General features: G+C 34.5%; 2 protein-coding genes across 2 annotated transcripts; both read left to right on the forward strand.

Moving 5' to 3' along the window:
- The first annotated feature begins 1,299 nt into the window (after positions 1–1,299).
- Positions 1,300–11,109, forward strand: LOC120088037 (Regulator of chromosome condensation (RCC1) family with FYVE zinc finger domain-containing protein). Its single transcript, XM_039045058.2, has 9 exons — positions 1,300–2,023; positions 3,109–3,195; positions 3,724–3,813; positions 4,697–4,777; positions 4,916–5,110; positions 5,190–7,316; positions 8,534–8,680; positions 9,517–9,902; positions 10,572–11,109. The coding sequence occupies exons 1-9, from the start codon at positions 1,955–1,957 to the stop codon at positions 10,702–10,704; spliced, it is 3,315 nt and encodes a 1,104-aa protein (XP_038900986.1). The 5' UTR covers positions 1,300–1,954; the 3' UTR covers positions 10,705–11,109.
- A 1,609-nt stretch (positions 11,110–12,718) lies between these two features.
- LOC120088739 (Tetratricopeptide repeat (TPR)-like superfamily protein) lies at positions 12,719–15,447 on the forward strand. Its single transcript, XM_039046170.2, has one exon. The coding sequence runs from the start codon at positions 12,818–12,820 to the stop codon at positions 14,897–14,899; it is 2,082 nt and encodes a 693-aa protein (XP_038902098.1). The 5' UTR covers positions 12,719–12,817; the 3' UTR covers positions 14,900–15,447.
- The last annotated feature ends 4,303 nt before the right edge of the window (positions 15,448–19,750 follow it).

A 19,750-nucleotide genomic window follows, 5' to 3' on the forward strand; every position in this document is an offset into this window, starting at 1 on the left:
TCTTGGGCCCAATTAGTTGGATTTGAGTATTATTTGACATTTGGGTTCAATTCAGCCTATTTTTTAGCATAGATGGACTTTAATCCAGATAATAATATCAAATTGAGCCAAATTAATTTTATCTAATTCAACTGTCCATGATCCTCTAATCTAGTGAATGACATAACAATTTGTGATTGGTTCAAAATTTTTCCAATTGCTAACCTGAGTATAACTCAACTGACATAAATTTGTATTATCAATCTTGAGGTCTCTATCTCCCACACATTAAACAAAAGAGTTGAATTGAAATTTTTCTCGAAAATGTTACTATATTAGTTAATTTAAATATAATTCAATTGGTCAAATACAAATAACATCAATATTATTTGATTAGAAGAAACAACAAATTATAAAAAGAAACTACAGATTTAATTTGGTAACTATAGTTTTAAAAGTTTCAACTTACCCCTTACCCCTTACCCCTTACCCCTCAATTGACGGAATACATAATGAAAAAATATATGATTTTTTTTAATGAGTAAAATATAATTTAAGGATGTCTTCAATGACAAAATTATTGTTTTTTTAAAATGATAAAAGATCAAATTTAAATTAAACGTAAGATTAAATTGTAATTTTTAAAATTATAGACATCAAATGTGTAACTTAACCTAATTTTTTAAAAATGGATATACCATTTATTTTTCATGGAAATATGCAAATATCAACATGAAAATGAATTTTGTACTATTTGTTTCGAGCTTTCGATTAGAGGTGTTCAAATAACGCAACAAGTGACTACTCACAATGTAAGGATTGAGTTGAATTAATTTTGTTCTTGGGTTGGGTTGGGTTAGGTTCAACTTTTCCTATTTTTCTTGAATTAGATTGGATTGTGGGTTGGCTAAAAGAAATTTGGGTTCACCTAACCCAATCAGAAGTTTATATATATTAATAATATATACATCTTTGTTTAAAATTTGATTAATTTGTATTGATTAATCATTGGTGATTTTTCAATATTTTTCTTTTAAAATTGTTATGATATATGTCTTTGTTTAAAGTTTTTAGTTATTAATCATATGTAAATTTATTTTTAATTAAAAAGAAAAAATAAATTACAACCTGATAACTCAAACTAACGCATCCCAAATTTTAAAGATTAGATTCAAAATTTTATTTGCATTATTTGATTACCAATTCAATCCACTCGAAATTTTAAATTGATCCTAAAAACACCCTCAATCTAAACCAAGTTTCCAACTCACGTACACCATACTTCCGATTAAGCTCAAGCTCTCACTCCGAACGAACAGCAAATTTTCCATTTTTTAAATAATAATAATAATAATAATTATTATTATTATTTTTTACAATTAATTCCTATTCGTCCTGCTCTTCACTCTCTGTCATTCTCTCTCATCGACTTTCTAGTCTCTCTCTTCCTCTCTCTCTTTCTTCCCTGCAACAACTCCGAATCAGATCATAGTTCCCAGTTTTCTTTCACTTTCTAGTTTCTTGCACTTTCATGCTCAGATACTTCTTCTCTTACAATCAGAGGTATTACTCGAACTTTTGCGGCGTGTTCACGCGAATCTGTGGAAATTCACCACTGTTGTTTCCGCCTATCTTTGATTCTTTAACCTAGCTGTTATTATATTCTCCTGTCAAGTCATTGAAGCAGCCTGCTGCTTAAGCCAATTCAGCGAAGTTATTCAAGAATTTGCAGCTATAGTGATTCAGAGTCAGTGCAGTTTCAGAGCGCTGGTTGGATGAATCGGACGGCAGCTGTGTAGTTAAGTTGAGATGGATGATTTTAGAGGTGTAGATTGGAATTTCTTGTTGAATTTGAGTTTTAGGTGTAGAGTGAGTGGCTTCGCGCAAGAACTGGTCAATGGAGGCGCTTGGTTATGAAAATGGATGAGTTAAAGTTAAGTCTTCAGATTTGAGGGTTCAAGAGGAGGAAAAGTTGATGTCGAGGATGGATAGGATGACTTCAGATCTTAATAGGAATGGTCCGGTGGAAAGGGATATCGAGCAGGTGCTCTCATCCACTTTCTTCTCTTTTATATCCTTGTAAAACTCAAACGTACTGTTGTCCATGATTTGCGAACTTATAACGGATTTATTGCTATGTTTCTCTCAAATCAGTGTAACAAGCGTATAAATGAAGTAGTTGAATTTTTGTTAGTATTGTTTTGCACTTCCGTCGTCGTCAGTGGCATGTTTTAGTCTCGTTTTCATTGCAAACGAGTGCCGTTTTAAGTACGATGCATTCATCAGAAGTTGAGTTGGAATATCTTTTTATGAATTTCTGGACGCAAGTTTGATTTTCTTAGCGGGATATGAAAAATAAATTAATTAGTCAAAGTCGAAGGTAGTTGCGTGCTGAATTTGATGACTATTTTCTGAACAGATACGCTTTCAGGTTCTAATGAGGCAATTCAGCATTGGTAAAATTATTTTATCCTTGGAAGATTCCACATGATTTCAAAAATTGCCTAGGCAAACCGAAGGATGCATACTACACCCAATCTTGTTGATTTAGAATCAACTAGGCCACCTTCTTGAACAATGACAATGGTTGAAGATGAATCTAGCAGAACCATCACATCCCTTCTCAACACTAATGCCCTGGATCTAAATTTAATTCATAGGATCAATTTAGTTAGCTATGATGTTCTTCATGAGCAATCATTGCGATGGAATCAAGCTGTGGTTCCGTTCCTGTTGTGCATGTTCATTTATTGATCCAAATAGTCAAATAGATTCCAAAGACTAGTGGTTTCAGCCAATGATGTAAATTGGCAACATTTTCAAGGCTATTAATAAGCGCAATATAGTATATGAGATTGTAGAGAGGAAAATGGAAATGAAGGATGAATAATATTCTTGGAAGAGGTGTGAGGTTTGGCCCGTTTTTATGTCTCTATCTGGATGTCCATGTCTAATTATTATTGTTTTTAATTTTTAGTTTTAACAGTTACCACTTGACCATATAATTTCTTATCTTGAATCTGTACCATCTAAATTTCGACTACTCAATAGCCAAACTTCTGTAAGGCACTTAGATGGCCTACACATGCTTATAGTATGTAATACTTTTCTCTGTTTTACATATTTCAGTCCATTATTGCTCTAAAGAAGGGGGCTTATCTGCTAAAGTATGGAAGGAGGGGAAAACCAAAATTCTGTCCTTTCCGGCTTTCCAATGTAAGTTTGATTATGTTTTAACGAAATTGTTGTAGGATTTGTTCAGAAATTAAACCTTTGTATTAGTCATTATTGTTGTACGCCTGATAATACCTTCTGATGGGAAAAGCTCAGTTTTAACCCCATAACGGTTAATGAACTTTGCTCTATGAGATCATGTTTATGAGAAAATTACATCTTACATATGAAAATATATAGGTAATTGATTTTCTTAAAATAGGATCATTATTTGTGTATCCATATTTACTTGGATAACTTATCATCATAAAGAAAGGGATGTCCATGTCCAGCTGGATAAAATGACATTCTCCTCCAAAGTTCAACGAAATTATACTCCAATTGAGTTGGATAAGAAAAAAGCAGACTATTTGATGTTTTTTAGATCCTAATGTAATCAAGTCAATATTAAACGCTTGTCATACTCTTTTCTCTTTGGTTGTTGATGGAATTCCGTACTATGATTGATCTTAGTTGCATGGGATAGTGTCATAAGAACTGAAAGTGATTGGCGATGTTTTATGTTTTCAGGATGAGTCTGTTCTAATTTGGTTTTCAGGAAAAGAGGAGAAACACCTTAAACTAAGCCATGTTTCTAGAATAATATCTGGGCAACGCACTGTAAGTACCATTTTCTAAAGATCTGATTTCTTTAAACATATGTTCATTCTCCCCTGCCTTTGTGGCCATATCAATTGATTTGCATCCAATGTGATATTTTGATAATTATCAAGAGACCGTGGTAATGTTTATTTCTCTGAACTTTAGAAATCTCTAAAATTATAGCTTCTTGTATAGTGAAGCGTCACAATTGAAAAGGTGGCTGCTGACATTGTTTGTGGTTCATTTATAAAGTTTAGAATGTGATGGCTTTTGAAACTTTAAGATGCTTGGCATGTCATCTATGTTGTTAAATCCTTCCTAGAAGGTTCATGTGTTGGCCTATGACCAACCAACCTAGAAAAAGTATATAATAGCAGAAGTACCGAGGAGAAGATGTTTAATGTACATCTCCATTTAAAGGTTCTATGATAAACTTGCTATACTATTTCAATCTCTCTCTCTCTCTCTCCTCCTCCTCCTTTTCTTTCTTTCTTTTCCCTTCTTCTTCTTTTTCTCGCTCTCCACATAAAAAGTGAAGTACTTATTGGTATTTGGGCATTTTCATGCACCTATTAAATTAGATTATTTGAGTCATTGATTTTTTACGCTTATTTTGTTTTGTTCCTTACACTTTGATCTTCTTTCTGTTTAGTCTAAAGGACACAGTTCAATCTTTGTTTAGCAATCATGATAAGAACATTTGGTGGTATAAGAATCAAGATAGTATATGTGAGGAAATTTTAGGTACAAACATAAGATTTAAACCGTACTTGTAATTTTAGGCTTATTTCAACCAAAAACATTATGGAAATCAGTGACTATTTTACTTGTGTAGTGACTTTATGATGTATCGTATATGTATGCTATATACTGATCAGATCTGTTTCACAAAACTTTGCAGCCAATATTTCAAAGGTATCCACGGCCAGAGAAGGAATACCAGTCATTTTCTCTAATATATAATGACAGATCTTTAGATTTGGTATGTTATTAATTTAATTATTATTTTGTTTATTATTCTGTTTGCATTCAGTTCATTGGCCTCAGCCTCACTCTTGCTTATCTTGGCTACTGTGTTATTTTAAATCCTAACAATCTGGTTATTTATTCTCCCCACTAGATTTGCAAGGATAAAGATGAAGCTGAGGTTTGGTTCAATGGTTTAAAAACATTAATTTCCCGTAGTCATCACCGAAAATGGAGAACAGAATCTAGGAGTGATGGGATGCAATCTGAAGCAAATAGTCCTCGAACTTACACCAGAAGAAGTTCTCCTCTTAATTCACCATTTGGTAGTAATGATAGCTTGCAAAAGGTGATTTATTTCTTCCTAACCTCGTTTATTATGCAAAGTAAATCTTGATAAGTAATGTTTTTTTCCCTTCAAAATTTAGGATGGTGATTTTCGACTTCAGAGTCCATATGGAAGTCCTCCTAAAAATGGAATGGATAAGGCGTTATCAGATGTTATACTGTATGCTGTTCCTCCCAAGGGGTTCTTCCCATCTGATTCTGCCAGTATATCAGTCAATTCTTTATCATCAGGTGGTTCAGAAATGCATGGTCCGATGAAAGCAATGGGAATTGATGCTTTTAGAGTTAGTTTATCAAGTGCTGTCAGCTCTTCCAGCCAAGGCTCAGGTCATGATGATGGTGATGCCTTGGGAGATGTTTTTATTTGGGGTGAAGGAACTGGGGATGGTGTTCTTGGTGGTGGAAGTCATAAAGTTGGAAGTTGTTTCAGTCTCAAAATGGATTCTTTGCTTCCTAAAGCCCTGGAATCTGCTGTAGTTCTGGATGTTCAGAACATTGCCTGTGGTGGACACCATGCTGCGTTAGTGACCAAGCAAGGAGAAATTTTCACCTGGGGGGAGGAATCAGGAGGCAGGCTTGGGCATGGTGTCGATTCTGATGTTTTGCAACCAAAGCTTGTAGATGCCCTTGGTAATACAAATATTGAATTGGTATCTTGTGGTGAGTACCACACATGTGCTGTAACACTTTCTGGTGATTTGTACACATGGGGTGATGGAACTTACAATTTTGGTCTTCTTGGCCATGGGAATGAAGTAAGCCACTGGATCCCAAAAAAGATCAATGGACCATTAGAGGGCATACATGTCTCTTCCATCTCTTGTGGACCTTGGCACACTGCAGTTGTAACCTCTGCAGGGCAACTTTTTACCTTTGGTGATGGAACGTTTGGTGTTTTAGGCCATGGAGATCGCAACAGTGTCACAATGCCTAGAGAAGTGGAATCTCTCAAGGGTCTGCGCACTGTGCGGGCTGCTTGTGGTGTTTGGCATACTGCTGCCATAGTTGAAGTTATGGTTGGAAGCTCGAGTTCCAGTAATTGCTCTTCAGGGAAACTATTCACATGGGGAGATGGAGATAAGGGTCGATTAGGGCATGGTGACAAAGAGACTAAACTAGTGCCCACTTGCGTGGCAGCTCTTGTTGACCCTAACTTTTGTCGAGTTTCTTGTGGGCACAGCCTGACAGTTGCCCTTACGACATCTGGCCATGTTTACGCAATGGGAAGTCCCGTATATGGCCAGTTAGGCAATCCTCATGCTGATGGGAAGGTTCCTGTTCGAGTTGAAGGAAAGCTTTCAAAATGTTTTGTGGAAGAAATAGCTTGTGGTGCTTATCATGTTGCTGTTTTAACTTCGAGAACTGAAGTCTACACTTGGGGCAAGGGTGCAAATGGTCGTTTGGGTCATGGTGACACTGATGACAGAAATTCACCAACTTTAGTAGAAGCTTTGAAAGACAAGCAAGTTAAAAGCATTGCATGTGGTACAAATTTTACTGCGGCTATCTGCCTTCATAAATGGGTTTCTGGTGTTGATCAGTCTATGTGTTCTGGCTGCCACTTACCATTTAACTTCAAAAGGAAGCGACATAACTGTTATAACTGTGGACTTGTTTTCTGTCATTCTTGTAGCAGTAAGAAATGTCATAAGGCTTCTATGGCCCCAAATCCTAACAAACCCTATCGTGTATGTGATAACTGTTATAGCAAACTACGGAAGGCACTTGAAACTGATACTTCTTCTCAGTCTTCAGTGAGCCGAAGAAGAAGCATCAATCAAGGAAGCAATGATTTTGTTGAGAAAGATGAGAAACCGGAGTCTGTCAAGTCTCGTGCTCAACTTGCTCGGTTTTCTTCCATGGAGTCTGTGAAGCAAGGAGAGAGCCAATTTTCCAAGAAAAACAAAAAATTTGAATGTAATAGTAGCAGGGTGTCGCCGGTTCCAAATGGAGGATCACAGTGGGGAGCTATTTCTAAATCATTCAATCCAGTGTTTGGGTCATCCAAAAAGTTCTTTTCTGCTTCAGTTCCTGGTTCTAGAATTGTCTCCAGAGCAACATCCCCTATATCAAGACGAGCAAGTCCACCTCGTTCAACAACACCTACTCCAACACTTGGAGGCCTTACTTCACCAAAGATTGCAGTTGATGATGCTAAAAGGACAAATGATAGTCTTAGCCAGGAGGTTGTTAAGTTAAAAGCTCAGGTACACAGAATCCACTTTTCTCTAAGCTTCTTGAATAGAGCTGATCATATGATTTTTCATGATTATAATTTTGTTGTTGAATTTAATGGTATATGAAAGTTAATTCATCTTGAGAAGCTAAATTAATATATTTTTTAGCAAAAAAGTGTCACGTTACACACAATTTTTTCCATGGAGATGTAGCCACTTCAAGGCTTGAGAGAAGTAGTTGCACTAGTTTGATTCCTATGATACAGTAGATGATGATGTAGAAGAATCAAAGTGTCATTCCCTATCATTATTCTTTATGGTGGATTTATAATCAATTTCGTTGTCAAAATGTCCAATTACCAAATTGGTTTCCACATGAGCAAAAACTATAAGGCATAAAGAAAATAATGCAGTATTTAGATGTATGCAAGATTGTCTTAATTATTTAATTAATTATTTCCCCTCAAAATTGTTGCAGGCAATCATCTTTTCAAATACAAATAAATGAATTTGTAAAAAAAAAAAAATTATGGTTGGAAAGAAGCCATAGCTTATGAAATTTCTTGAATCCTCTTGCTACTCTCTCATGAGTTTTTCTAAGTATCCTTATTTTTTTTGTTTTTTTGTTTTTTATTCTTGCGGAATATGGGTATACCAATTGGCATGGAAACAATTATTAGTACCAAATAAGTTCTTTAGAAGTTCCTTAGTGGGTGCCTGGGCGGAAATATTTTCTCTCCATCTTTTTCCCTTCGTTCTATCAATTGAAATCTGTCTTTTATTGGAAAAGAAATTACAGAAAATGTTGACTCCACACAATTATTTTATTTATGCTTAAGAAAGGGAACTGTTGTACTAAACTTCTTCAAGGTCCTTCACTTTGGTGCCAACGCAACGACTGTCTTTTTAGGGATTCCTCCTCTACTTTTGATTGTTTTATGGATTTGGTTCTTTCTAATGCTTTTATTTGGTGTAAATCAGAGCATTCTTTTATTCATTATAGTTGATCTTTTTTCCTTTCCAATGGGAGAGTTTTCTTGTAATCATCTTTAGATGTTGGGTATTGGGTTTCCCCATTTCATTCTTTCAATGAAATGTTTCTTTTTCTAAAAAAACTTCTTTGGGGTCCTTAGATTCAGTTTCAGATTGCCTTTCCTACATCATCCCTTTTTATTTGTCGTACAGAAACCATAGTTAATTAGCAGTCCCTAAATGCATCATGTCTTACCAATTGCCTTTTTTTGCAGGTTGAAAATCTTACCCGTAAAGCTCAACTTCAAGAAGTTGAGATGGAAAGAACAACCAAACAGTTGAAGGAAGCACTGGCATTTGCTGCAGGAGAAGCAACAAAGTGCAATGCAGCAAAAGAAGTAATCAAGTCGCTTACTGCCCAAGTAAGTTGTTTATTCTTGTATGTGATGGTATGCTGGTTTATGGAGTTACATATGCATGTTACTGTTTCTGTTTCTCACCTGAAAATAGGACATCTTGCATGCCATTTACTTGAGCTTCATTACATTACTGTGTATCGTGAGGGCCTTCATAAAAAAATTACAAATAATAAATCGTGAATCGTGAATACCAAATTATGTCCCTTTCTGTAATCAATCATTGGAATAGTGCCTTGGCTTTAATCTCTTCATTTAGTCTACCGATGAATACAACATCCTCTTCTTGTTCACAGAATTTGAAACTGGAGACTGTTATCTAGCTTTATTACTTGGATGGTGAAGAATTCTGAGTGAGATTAGTTACCTTGGATGGAGGTGGCCATAAAATAAACGTGACCATAGCCTCTTGCACGAATTTCAAATTTTACTGATGAATTAAGATTCTTGTACCACTAATGCTATCCTAACGTATAGCCGATAGGGTTTACTCTAGGCATTCACCTTGGGTAAAGTCTACTTGGGTTCTCGCTAATTCAAAGAACTAAAACTAGTTAGTTAAGGTAATTTGTTTACATTATTGATTATAAGCCCATATCAAGGACTAAAAAAAAAAAAAAAAATTGAAATGTTTTTGGCTGGCAATGTTATGGTAGCTTAAGTAGCTGCTATTTCTGATTGAGATCCAAGTTATTCAATATTGTCTCTTAAGTCTTATCTTACTCTCTGTTAGCACTCCTTTCAGGTGGAAAAATACAAATTTCAACTTTTCTCAGTGAATAGATAGACGTATTTGTATTGTACTTAAAGTTGCAAATTTCCTTTTTCGATGTTTTCAACAGTTGAAGGAAATGGCAGAAAGACTTCCAGTTGGAGCAGCTCGCAACATCAAATCACCTTCTCTGGCCTCCTTGGGCTCCAGTCCTCCCTTCAATGATGTTGTTACTCCATCGATTGACCGATCTAATGGTCAAACAATGTCTCTAGAAGCTGACATTATAGAATCAAACAGTCACTTGTTGTCTAATGGGTCTACCACTGCAAGTATTCGTAGTTCAGGCCATAACAGACAAGGCAATTCTGATTCAACAACTAGAAATGGTAACAAGGTTAAAGAAAGCGATTCTCGTCATGATGCTGAATGGGTTGAGCAAGATGAGCCTGGTGTATATATCACGTTTACCTCTCTTCAGGGTGGTGCCAAAGATCTCAAGCGAGTGCGTTTCAGGTATAATTCTTCAGCCTTGCTGACTCGATCCTTTGTAAAATAGTTGATTTGAAGCTAGTAGCTAGCTTATATGACTTCAATATCAGACTATAAGAAAGAAGGCGAAGCTTTTGCCTATGCTCCCATCATTATTCTTTTGCAGACCGACCAATCTGTTATCCTCCCATGTTTTGGTCACTAGGTCGTGTGTCTAGCTAAATAATAACTTAGTGAAGTACAAATAATTTGTTATGCCTGTGAGCAGGTTTGTGATGTCTCATTGTGTATTTGAGGCAATCTAACCATCTAAGGATAGGCTATGTTAAAAAAAATCAACCACCATTGCAAAAATTCATTAATACGAAATCTTATGCATGACGTTAAGGAAGAAAAGTCAACGAAATTCATTGGCTACCGTTGGTAGTGGTAATCATCAACTTTAAACTTCAAGTTTTCCTGTCATTATTAATGATCAGAAGTTTGTGAGACTAGAACAATATGGATCAAGCATTTATTCTTGTTGTTTAATGTTGTTGGAGTTTATGAAGCATGTTGTGTGGAGATGATCAGTTATGTGTTGGCCATCTGTCTAATCTCACAGTACTAACAATAGCATCACTTGCGTAAATCATATGGTCTACCGTACTTAGATGCAAAATTTATAAACACATCAATTTTTTCTTATTGCAGTCGGAAACGGTTTACCGAGAAGCAAGCAGAACAGTGGTGGGCGGAGAACCGAGCAAGAGTATATGATCAATATAACGTGCGTATGATTGATAAGTCCAGTGTGGGCGTTGGTAGCGAGGACTTGGGCCACTGACGTGGAAATTGGTCAGTCTAATCCAATTGATTGTAAATGAACAGGTTGTTTACAGGCTCACAGCTTATATTACTACTGCTAAGTGATAATATGATCAATTTGTTTGGTTTTATCCATCCCTAGGGATAGAAAAGAAAAAGGCCATATATGGTATTTTGAGTTAGAGGGATAACTAGAGGGGTTTGTGTTTTTAATTGTTCCCCTGTTTTTCACCTTCATTTTCTTGTTTGTTTCTTTGCCTTATTTTCTCTTTTTGGGGGGTCCCTCAATTTTTCCTCTATATATGTGCCTTTGTGGGGGATTGAATGTAAGAAATGTAAATTTTTAGTAACTCTGCTGGCCGTTGTTCACATCAGCTGCAATGTAAATCCGATAAGCGAATGCATTTGCATATTTTTTTTTGTACTTTTATCTGTTATGAGCTTGGTTTATAATTCCATTTTTTTTTCTTAGTTAAAGAGCAGATTTAACTATTACACTTTCGGTTTTGATTTCTTCTGCCTTCTTGGATGTGGTGCATTTGGTGGTACGATAGCTCGAGTCCCTCAAGCATGTTAATTGTATATTAAGAAAGAAAGTTTGACGACTTACCTTTGGTATTTTGATGATTATTATAGCTAGAAGCATTCATTATTTTCTACTTTGGATGACCTTTTCCTGCATTTACCATAATTTGACCCATAAATAATTTTAAGGACTTTGTTAGTTTATGGTTGGGGTTCACTGCAAGATCCAATGTCCCATTTCAAGATTAAAGAAGTCGAGTTAGTTGGATTGTGGCAAATTTATTTATGCATTTTTAAAAGTATGTTGAAATAAAAAATGGAAAATTTATGTTGAAATGGAATAATAAACAACTTGGCACTTTCATAGGTAGTGATTAATATTCCAAAAACATTTTAGTTGATAATAAGGAAAAGGTTTAGCTGTTTGAAGAATGTAAATAAAAATTTTCATTGAAAAGAAAATAGTTAACTATTTTGTAAGAGGATGAAAAGTGACTAATAGATATAATTGTTAATGAATTATTATAAATTGATTTAATGATATTAATTTTTTTGAGAAAATAAGTCACTGTCAAATTGCCGACAAAGATGATCAATATTCACATCTCGTTGTAATCGGCCAAAAAAGTTTTTGTTTTCTAGCTTTTGAGAGGGCTCCTTCTTGTTCTAATCTAACTCTTAGTATGGCCATTAATAAAAAAGAGAAACCCATATTTTAAACACTACGATGATAAACGGCTTAAAATTTTCAAATAAAAGGAAAATAATTAAATCTTTTTATTTGTGAGATTATTTAATATTAAGATTGTTTTACTCAATTTTCTTCGTTGTTCTTTTGACTCGTTGGTTTCACATCAAAATTTGAAACATTACTTATAAAAGATTGAAATATATAAACAACCCAACATGAATCTTTTTCATCATGTCTAAGATTGAAGTAACTAAACACGATCCATGGAAGGAAGATGTACTATATTGGTAAAGGCACTAGCTATCACTCTTTTGAGTATTTTTCTAACTTGCATAGTTTCAAGATTCCAATATCATTTCATTTATGTATTTTTTTACACAAGTATCATGTTAGTTCATTCATGTACTTTTTTTACACAAACGTCTTATAGTCAAAATGATTTTCTACTGGATTTGTCCACGAACATCATCATACAAGGAAATATTCTAATGTGACGATCTATAATTTCAATTAGAATTTAGAATTCGAATTTGTAAATCACATTTATTTAGACTTTTACTTTTGAAGATTAAGCTTGTTATCCCACAACTTCTTTATCATTTGATTTTTCATCTTTTCTAACAAAACACTTAAACGCAAAATTGAACATAGCTTAACTGACGTAAAACTTGTATTATCGACCTTCTAAAGTTCGATTCTTTCACCTCACCAAAGGTCAAAAGAAAAAATAAACTACACATTTGAATTCTTAACCAAATTAAAAATAAAAAAACACATTTTTAAAAACTATTTCAAGGAAGGCATGTTACTTACCATCTTTCTCACCACAAATGTTAGGTATTTTAATTCTAGACATTGCATTTCTTCCATTACATTGCACTTTTGTCCATCTATTCTCATAGTTGTATTGTAATGCATGGATTATATGATATTATTATCTGCCTTGAGAACTTGCGCTAGCTCCAAATTACTGAAACAAGGCAAGCTCATTCATCAGAAAATATTTTCCTTAGGCTTTCAGTCCAACATCGTCCTCTGCAAAACCCTTATCGGCTTTTACTTTTCCTGCCATGATTACAGATCAGCTGAGCTTGTTTTCCAGACCAACGGTTCCCCATTGGATGTTTCTCTGTGGAATGCTCTTCTCTCTGCTTACACCAAGAATTTCGGGTTCGTTGAAGCTCTGCAACTCTTTGACCAATTGAACTGTCATTCTCATGTAAGACCTGATTGTTACACTTACCCAGTTGTTCTTAAGGCGTGTGGTGGATTGGGTAGAGTTGTTTATGGGAGAAGAATTCATAACCATTTGATAAAAACGGGTTTGATATGGGATGTTTTTGTGGGGAGTTCTTTGATGAATATGTATGCGAAATGTGATCAGTTTCATGATGCCATTAACCTGTTCGATGAATTTCCTCAGAGAGATGTGGGGTGTTGGAACACAGTTATCTCTTGTTATTTTAAAGATGACAAGGCTGAGACTGCCCTGAAGATGTTTGATAAAATGAAAGAGTTGGGTTTTGAGCCTAATTCAGTGACTTTTACTGTTGTTGTCTCATCATGTACAAGGCTTTTGAATTTAGAAAGAGGTAAGGAGATTCATAGAGAGTTGATAGATAGGGGGATTTTGTTGGATGCTTTTGTTCTTTCTGCGCTTGTGGATATGTATGGAAAATGTGGTTATTTCGAAATGGCCAAAGAAATTTTTGAGCAAATCCCAAGGAAGAATGCGATCACTTGGAATGCTATGATCACAGGGTATAGCTTGAAAGGTGATAGTAGATCATGCATTGAACTTCTCATGAGGATGAATGATGAAGGAACCAAACCGACATTGACGACTTTGACCAGCATTATACATGCTAGCTCAAGGTCTGTTCAACTTCGGCATGGAAAATTTATACATGGATATATTTTGAGAAATAGAATAGATGTTGATATCTTCATTGATGTTTCTCTCATTGATTTCTACTTTAAATGTGGATATGTTTCTTCAGCTGAAACTATCTTCAGAAATATATCCAAGAATGAAGTAGTTTCTTGGAATGTCATGATTTCTGGATATGTCATGGTGGGTAATCACATTCAAGCTCTCCGTATCTATGATAACATGAAAGAACATCATGTAAAACCAGATGCCATAACATTTTCTAGCACCTTATCAGCTTGTTCACAGCTAGCAGCCTTAGAAAAGGGTAGGGAGCTTCATCACTGCATCATCAGTCATAAGTTGGAAACCAATGAAATTGTTATGGGGGCTCTTCTTGATATGTATGCTAAATGTGGGGATGTTGATGATGCGTGGAAGCTCTTTCATCAATTACCAAAGAGAGATCTTGTGTCGTGGACATCGATGATCACTGCTTACGGATCTCATGGCCAGGCTTCAGAAGCTTTGAGGCTTTTTGATGAAATGCAGAAGTCAAACGTACGAGCTGATTCAGTTACATTCCTAGCAGTTCTATCTGCTTGTAGCCATGCTGGATTGGTTGATGAAGGCTATAAATATTTCAACGAAATGATCGCTCAGAACATTAAGGCCAGCATTGAACACTATTCATGCTTGATAGATCTACTTGGACGTGCCGGAAGATTACATGAAGCTTATGAGATTCTTCAAAGATCAAAAGAGACTAGGAAAGATATCGGATTGTTAAGCACACTGTTTTCTGCATGTCGCTTGCATAATGATTTTGTTTTAGGTGTACAAATCGGGAAAATGCTTATAGAGGTAGATCCTGATGACCCATCTACTTTCATTTTGCTGTCGAATATGTATGCTTCTGTCAATAAATGGGAGGAGGTACGTAAAGTACGGCGAAAAATGAAAGAACTGGGATTGAAGAAGAGCCCTGGTTGCAGCTGGATTGAGATAAACCAGAGGATCCATCCATTCTTTGTTGAAGATAAGTCGAATCCTCTGGCTGATGAGGTTTATGAATGTCTAAACATTCTAGCTTGTCATATGGAGAAGAATGAACTAAAGCTATCATAGATTAGCAAAAAACTGGTACATTGATTATGTCTGCTTCCATACATGTCTAAAGAGCCATCAAACTCATTTCAAGAGACAATACCACTCGCTCAACAAATGTGACAAAGTTGCCTTCCAAAGATCTCAATTACCGTGCAATGTTGGCCCAAGTTTTGCTGAGGCTCATTACACGAGTTGATCCTTAAGAGGTGTCGTTTGAGACGTTGAATGAGGAGAAGAGTTTCACTGTGATTGTGATCGAAGGAATAATTTCAGCTGAAACAGTGTTTTCTACAACATTGGTTGGGAGTCATGGGATCCATAGGCCGGGGTGAGAAGATAGATTGTGGTTAAAGTCATTCAGACTACAATTTAGTTCTTCGACAGAATACTTGTGTGCTAGTGGATTGCACTCATTTTTTCAGCCCAATCCATGCACACAACATAAAAAGAATATCAAAATATCTATAAAAAAATTTGTCACCTGACAGATTGTGGTTCAACTGTATGAATTAAAAAAAAAAAAAAAAATGCAACCTAACTAAAAAGTAAATATTTTTGTTAATTTATTTTCTTTTTCTCCGTAGGTTTATTTTTTACGCCAATTAATTGGCTCAATCTTATCTATCATATCTAGATTAATAACTCCAAATTTTCTTACTCTTTTTTTCATTATAATAGTTTTTAGGGGAAAGACTATTCATCGCCATCAACTTCAATTAGTACATATACCAATAGTTCAACTTATACTATCAATTTCGAAATTTGAGGTTACGTTGTTGTTTTCTTTTATCTATCTTCATGTTTTTATTTATAGTAACTTTTGTATATTTTAAATGTTGTTTTTTCTTATTGTAATTGTTTTCTTTTAATGAAGAAACATGGATCATTTTCATATGTTGGGTGTTTAAAAAATTAATAAAAAAAAGATCTATGTCTGACAGATAGTGTACCTACCGATACAATACTTACAAATAAAAAATACTTTTCCAAATTTACAATACTAAAAGCAAAAGTAAATACAATATTAGGTTCTGCAAACTTGATCGAAGATTTTGGAAAAGAAAATATTATTTTGTCTCGATAAACAAAATTTACAATTGACAATGCATTATTTTCTAGTTAATCAAAGAGAAATCTTCTAAGTTTTAAAGATATACGTTGCAATTGTTATTATATTGAGACTGATAGTAAGAATAACGTGGAATATCTATATATCATATCCACTGTCTCAAATGAAAAATGTATATTGAAAGAATTGTCTGCTTTATCTTCTAGATTGTATTATACTCATATACGAATAATTGAAACCGTTGGAATACATAAGCAAGCAGCGGAAGAAAACAAGATCATTAAGCATTCTAATCCATTAATTTTGGCTTCAAATTCAGCATGCTCATAAACTAAAAAACGAGGGTTTCAACACTAACCTTTGAAGATACCTTTAAATCACGAATTCCAACTGCAATCTCCTTTTCCTTTGGTTGTGAACTACCACAAGGTCTTCCCTACTATTCTCTTGGGGTCTTAGATTGAGTAGTGAGATTCAAAATAAGCTTGAATTGAAGGGAATTTGGAAAGAGATTTTTTGGTTTTCACTTTGAAGAACAATCTTCTTTCAACCTCTTGATTTCTCTATAATTCAGCAACAATTGCATGGCCATTCCACCCAAAATTTGAGCTATATATTGCATGACTATCATGCAATCAAGAAGCACGTATGAATTACAACTACCTTGAATTTGCTGGTTTGGTGAATGAGCTTTGAATGAGCTCCTTGGTGGTGAGTGGAAAATCCCACAAAGTGCGTTTTTCCAATTTCTCATTTTTTATTTATTTTTAAATTCCAAAATCAAAATTAATACTAATTTTTTATTTTTGATTTTGATTTTCAAAATCAACTTTCAAATTTTTAATTTTTAATTAAAATTTGAAATTTTTATTAATTTTACAAAAATTAATTCAATAATTAATTTTTCTAATAAAACTAATAATTAATAATTAATTAAACAATTTAATTAATTTAATATCAAATATTAAATTAATTAATCACCAATTCCACTACCATGAATCCCTATTCATGAACTTAATATTTAAATCATATTTAAATCCTAATTGATTCTCCAATTTCGTTTAATTCCAAAATTAAACGTGTAATTATATCACATATAATTACTAGTTCCCTTGCTAATTTGAACGTTTTAAATCAACTTATCATTCTATTCTAAGCCTTATCCGTTTGTGAGCTAGTAGGGGACCTAATGGACTTACAGATCATGGGCTCCAACGATCCGAGATTAATTGGCTAAACTCTTTACACTGAATTAACCTTCATTTGTTAACTACCAGATCATTCCACTAAAGCCCAGAGTTGCACTCCCCTCACTGTAGATTTATTGTATCCACTCAATATAACCATGATTAGTAAGTTAACCTTTCACAGGTAGTTTGTAATAACAGCTGGGTCAAATGGCTGTTTTACCCCCGAAATTACCTCTTGTTTCTTAAGTCCCACTGATCCTCTAATGAACAATTGGTTTGTGATCCGATCATCAAACTGAGTCCCTCTCAGGCTAATGAAAAGGTGAGACCCTTTGTTCAAGCCCTGAAGTCAGCACTTAAGGGAACAACCTCTCTACTATCCTTAAAAATGGGTAGGAGTGAATTCCATCTTGCACCCTATATCCTCAGCTATCTACCCGGTCTTCCCCCTGAAATAAGAGGCTTATTGAGCCGGCGTTGTTGAGTCAACCCTCACCTATGCAAATTTAAGGATAATACTGAATAAACAGGAGTTCATAGTTAACTCAGAATTCAGGTTAAGTTACCTAGGTCATCGTTTTGAAATAGTCGTCTTAAACAGTAAACAACGTTATAAAGTAAGAGTGACTTATTTCTGGTCCGATCTTATGCAATCTCATTGCACATGACGCCCCCACTCCTCATGTCATCACATGTACGAATCAGGATCACTTCGTCTGTAGCACTTTACAACTGCTTGTAACAACTACAGAATGGGTTGCATCTGATAGTGTTATCAGAATAAGGCACCCAACCTTATTCATATACTATAGATCATTTAGATTATTTACTCGAACCTGATCCACTATTATGTCTCCACATAAAGTTCAAGTACTCATGTAATAGTCATGGATCTTTTTAGTTTATTGGATTTATTTCTAAAACGAAATAAACAATTCATATATTCAATAACGACTTTATTGAATTTCCAAAAGAAAATAAGTTTATCGTTTACAAACCACGAGTTTTAGGGCATAAAACCCAACAGAAACATATGCAACAATGAACCTGAAGTTCATAAATCCAGACATATTTGCAATTTGGCATGACTGATTGGGTAATTGAGGATCTATAATGATAAAGAGAATTATTGGGAATTCAAATGGACACTCATTGAAGAACCCAATCTAATGAATTATCATGTGATGCTTGCTATCAAGGAAAATTGATAATTAGACCATCACCAACTAAAGTGGGGACTGAATCACTTGCATTTTTAGAACGAATTCATGGTGAACCCATTAACCCATCAAGTGGACCATTTAGATATTTTATGGTATTAATAAATGCATCCAGCAGATGGTCACACATGTGCTTATTATCAAGTCGAAATCTTGCATTTGCAATATTACTTGCTCAAATAATTAAGTTAAGAACACAATTTCTTGATTATACAATTAAGACTATTCATCTTGATAATGCTGGTGAATTTACATCCCAAACTTTTGATAATTATTGTATGTCAATTGAGATAAGTGTTGAATATCCTGTAGCTCATGTTCATACACAAAATGGTTTAGCATAATCATTTATAAAATATTTGCAATTAATTGCAAGACCATTACTTATGAGAGCTAAGCTTCCTTCATATATATGGGGACATGCTATTTTGCATGTAGCGTCACTTGTACGCATTAGGCCAGTAGCTTATCATAAGTACTTGCCATTACAATTAGCTTAGGGTCATGTGCCAAATATTTTCCAGTTGAGAATTTTTGGATGTGTAGTATATGTTCTAATTGCTCCACCACAACACTCTAAGATGGGTCCTGAAAGGAGGTTAGAAATATATGTTGGATATGATTCCCCATCAATTATTAAATATCTCGAGCCCCTAAAAGGTGATGTATTTACTGCACGATTTGCTGATTGTCATTTTAATGAGACAAATTTTCCAACATTAGGGGGGAAATTAAGAAGTTGAAAAAAGAAATTACATGGAATGCATCGTTATTGTCTCATTTAATACCCATACAAATCAATGTGAACTTAAAGTTCAGAAAATAATTTATTTGCAATAATTTATTTGCAAAATATAGCAAATCAATTACCAGATGCATTTATAGATGCAAAGAAAGTAACTAAGTCATATATACCAGTTGCAAATGTTCCATAAAAAATTGATATCCCAACACAACAAGTTGTCACTAATGAGCTTGGAACTTGCTAGAGGTGTGGTAGACCAGTGGGTTCCAAAGATAAAAATCCTCGAAAACGAAAAATAATTAATAGTGAAAAAGACTTGGTTGAGGATGTAAATACCCATAAAGAAATCCTCGACATGACTAGTGAGGAAGATGAAATACCTAAAGATAATAATGAAATTTCAATAAACTATGTCATTACAGGAAAAAGATGGAATCAAACTAATGTACTTATTGACAACATTTTTGTGTATATGTTACTTTGATATTATATCTGAAAATGAGGATCCTGAACTAAAATCTGTTAAAGAATGCCGACATATAAAAGATTGGCTCAGTGGAAAGAAGCAATCGAGGCATAACTAGAATCACTTTTAAAATGTCAGGTTTTTGGACCAGTAGTCCGAATATCAGAAGGTGTTAAACT

This window comes from Benincasa hispida, chromosome 10, assembly GCF_027475165.1.
Source record: "Benincasa hispida cultivar pf3 chromosome 10, pf3_genome.v1.1, whole genome shotgun sequence".
Classification (NCBI taxonomy): domain Eukaryota; kingdom Viridiplantae; phylum Streptophyta; class Magnoliopsida; order Cucurbitales; family Cucurbitaceae; genus Benincasa; species Benincasa hispida.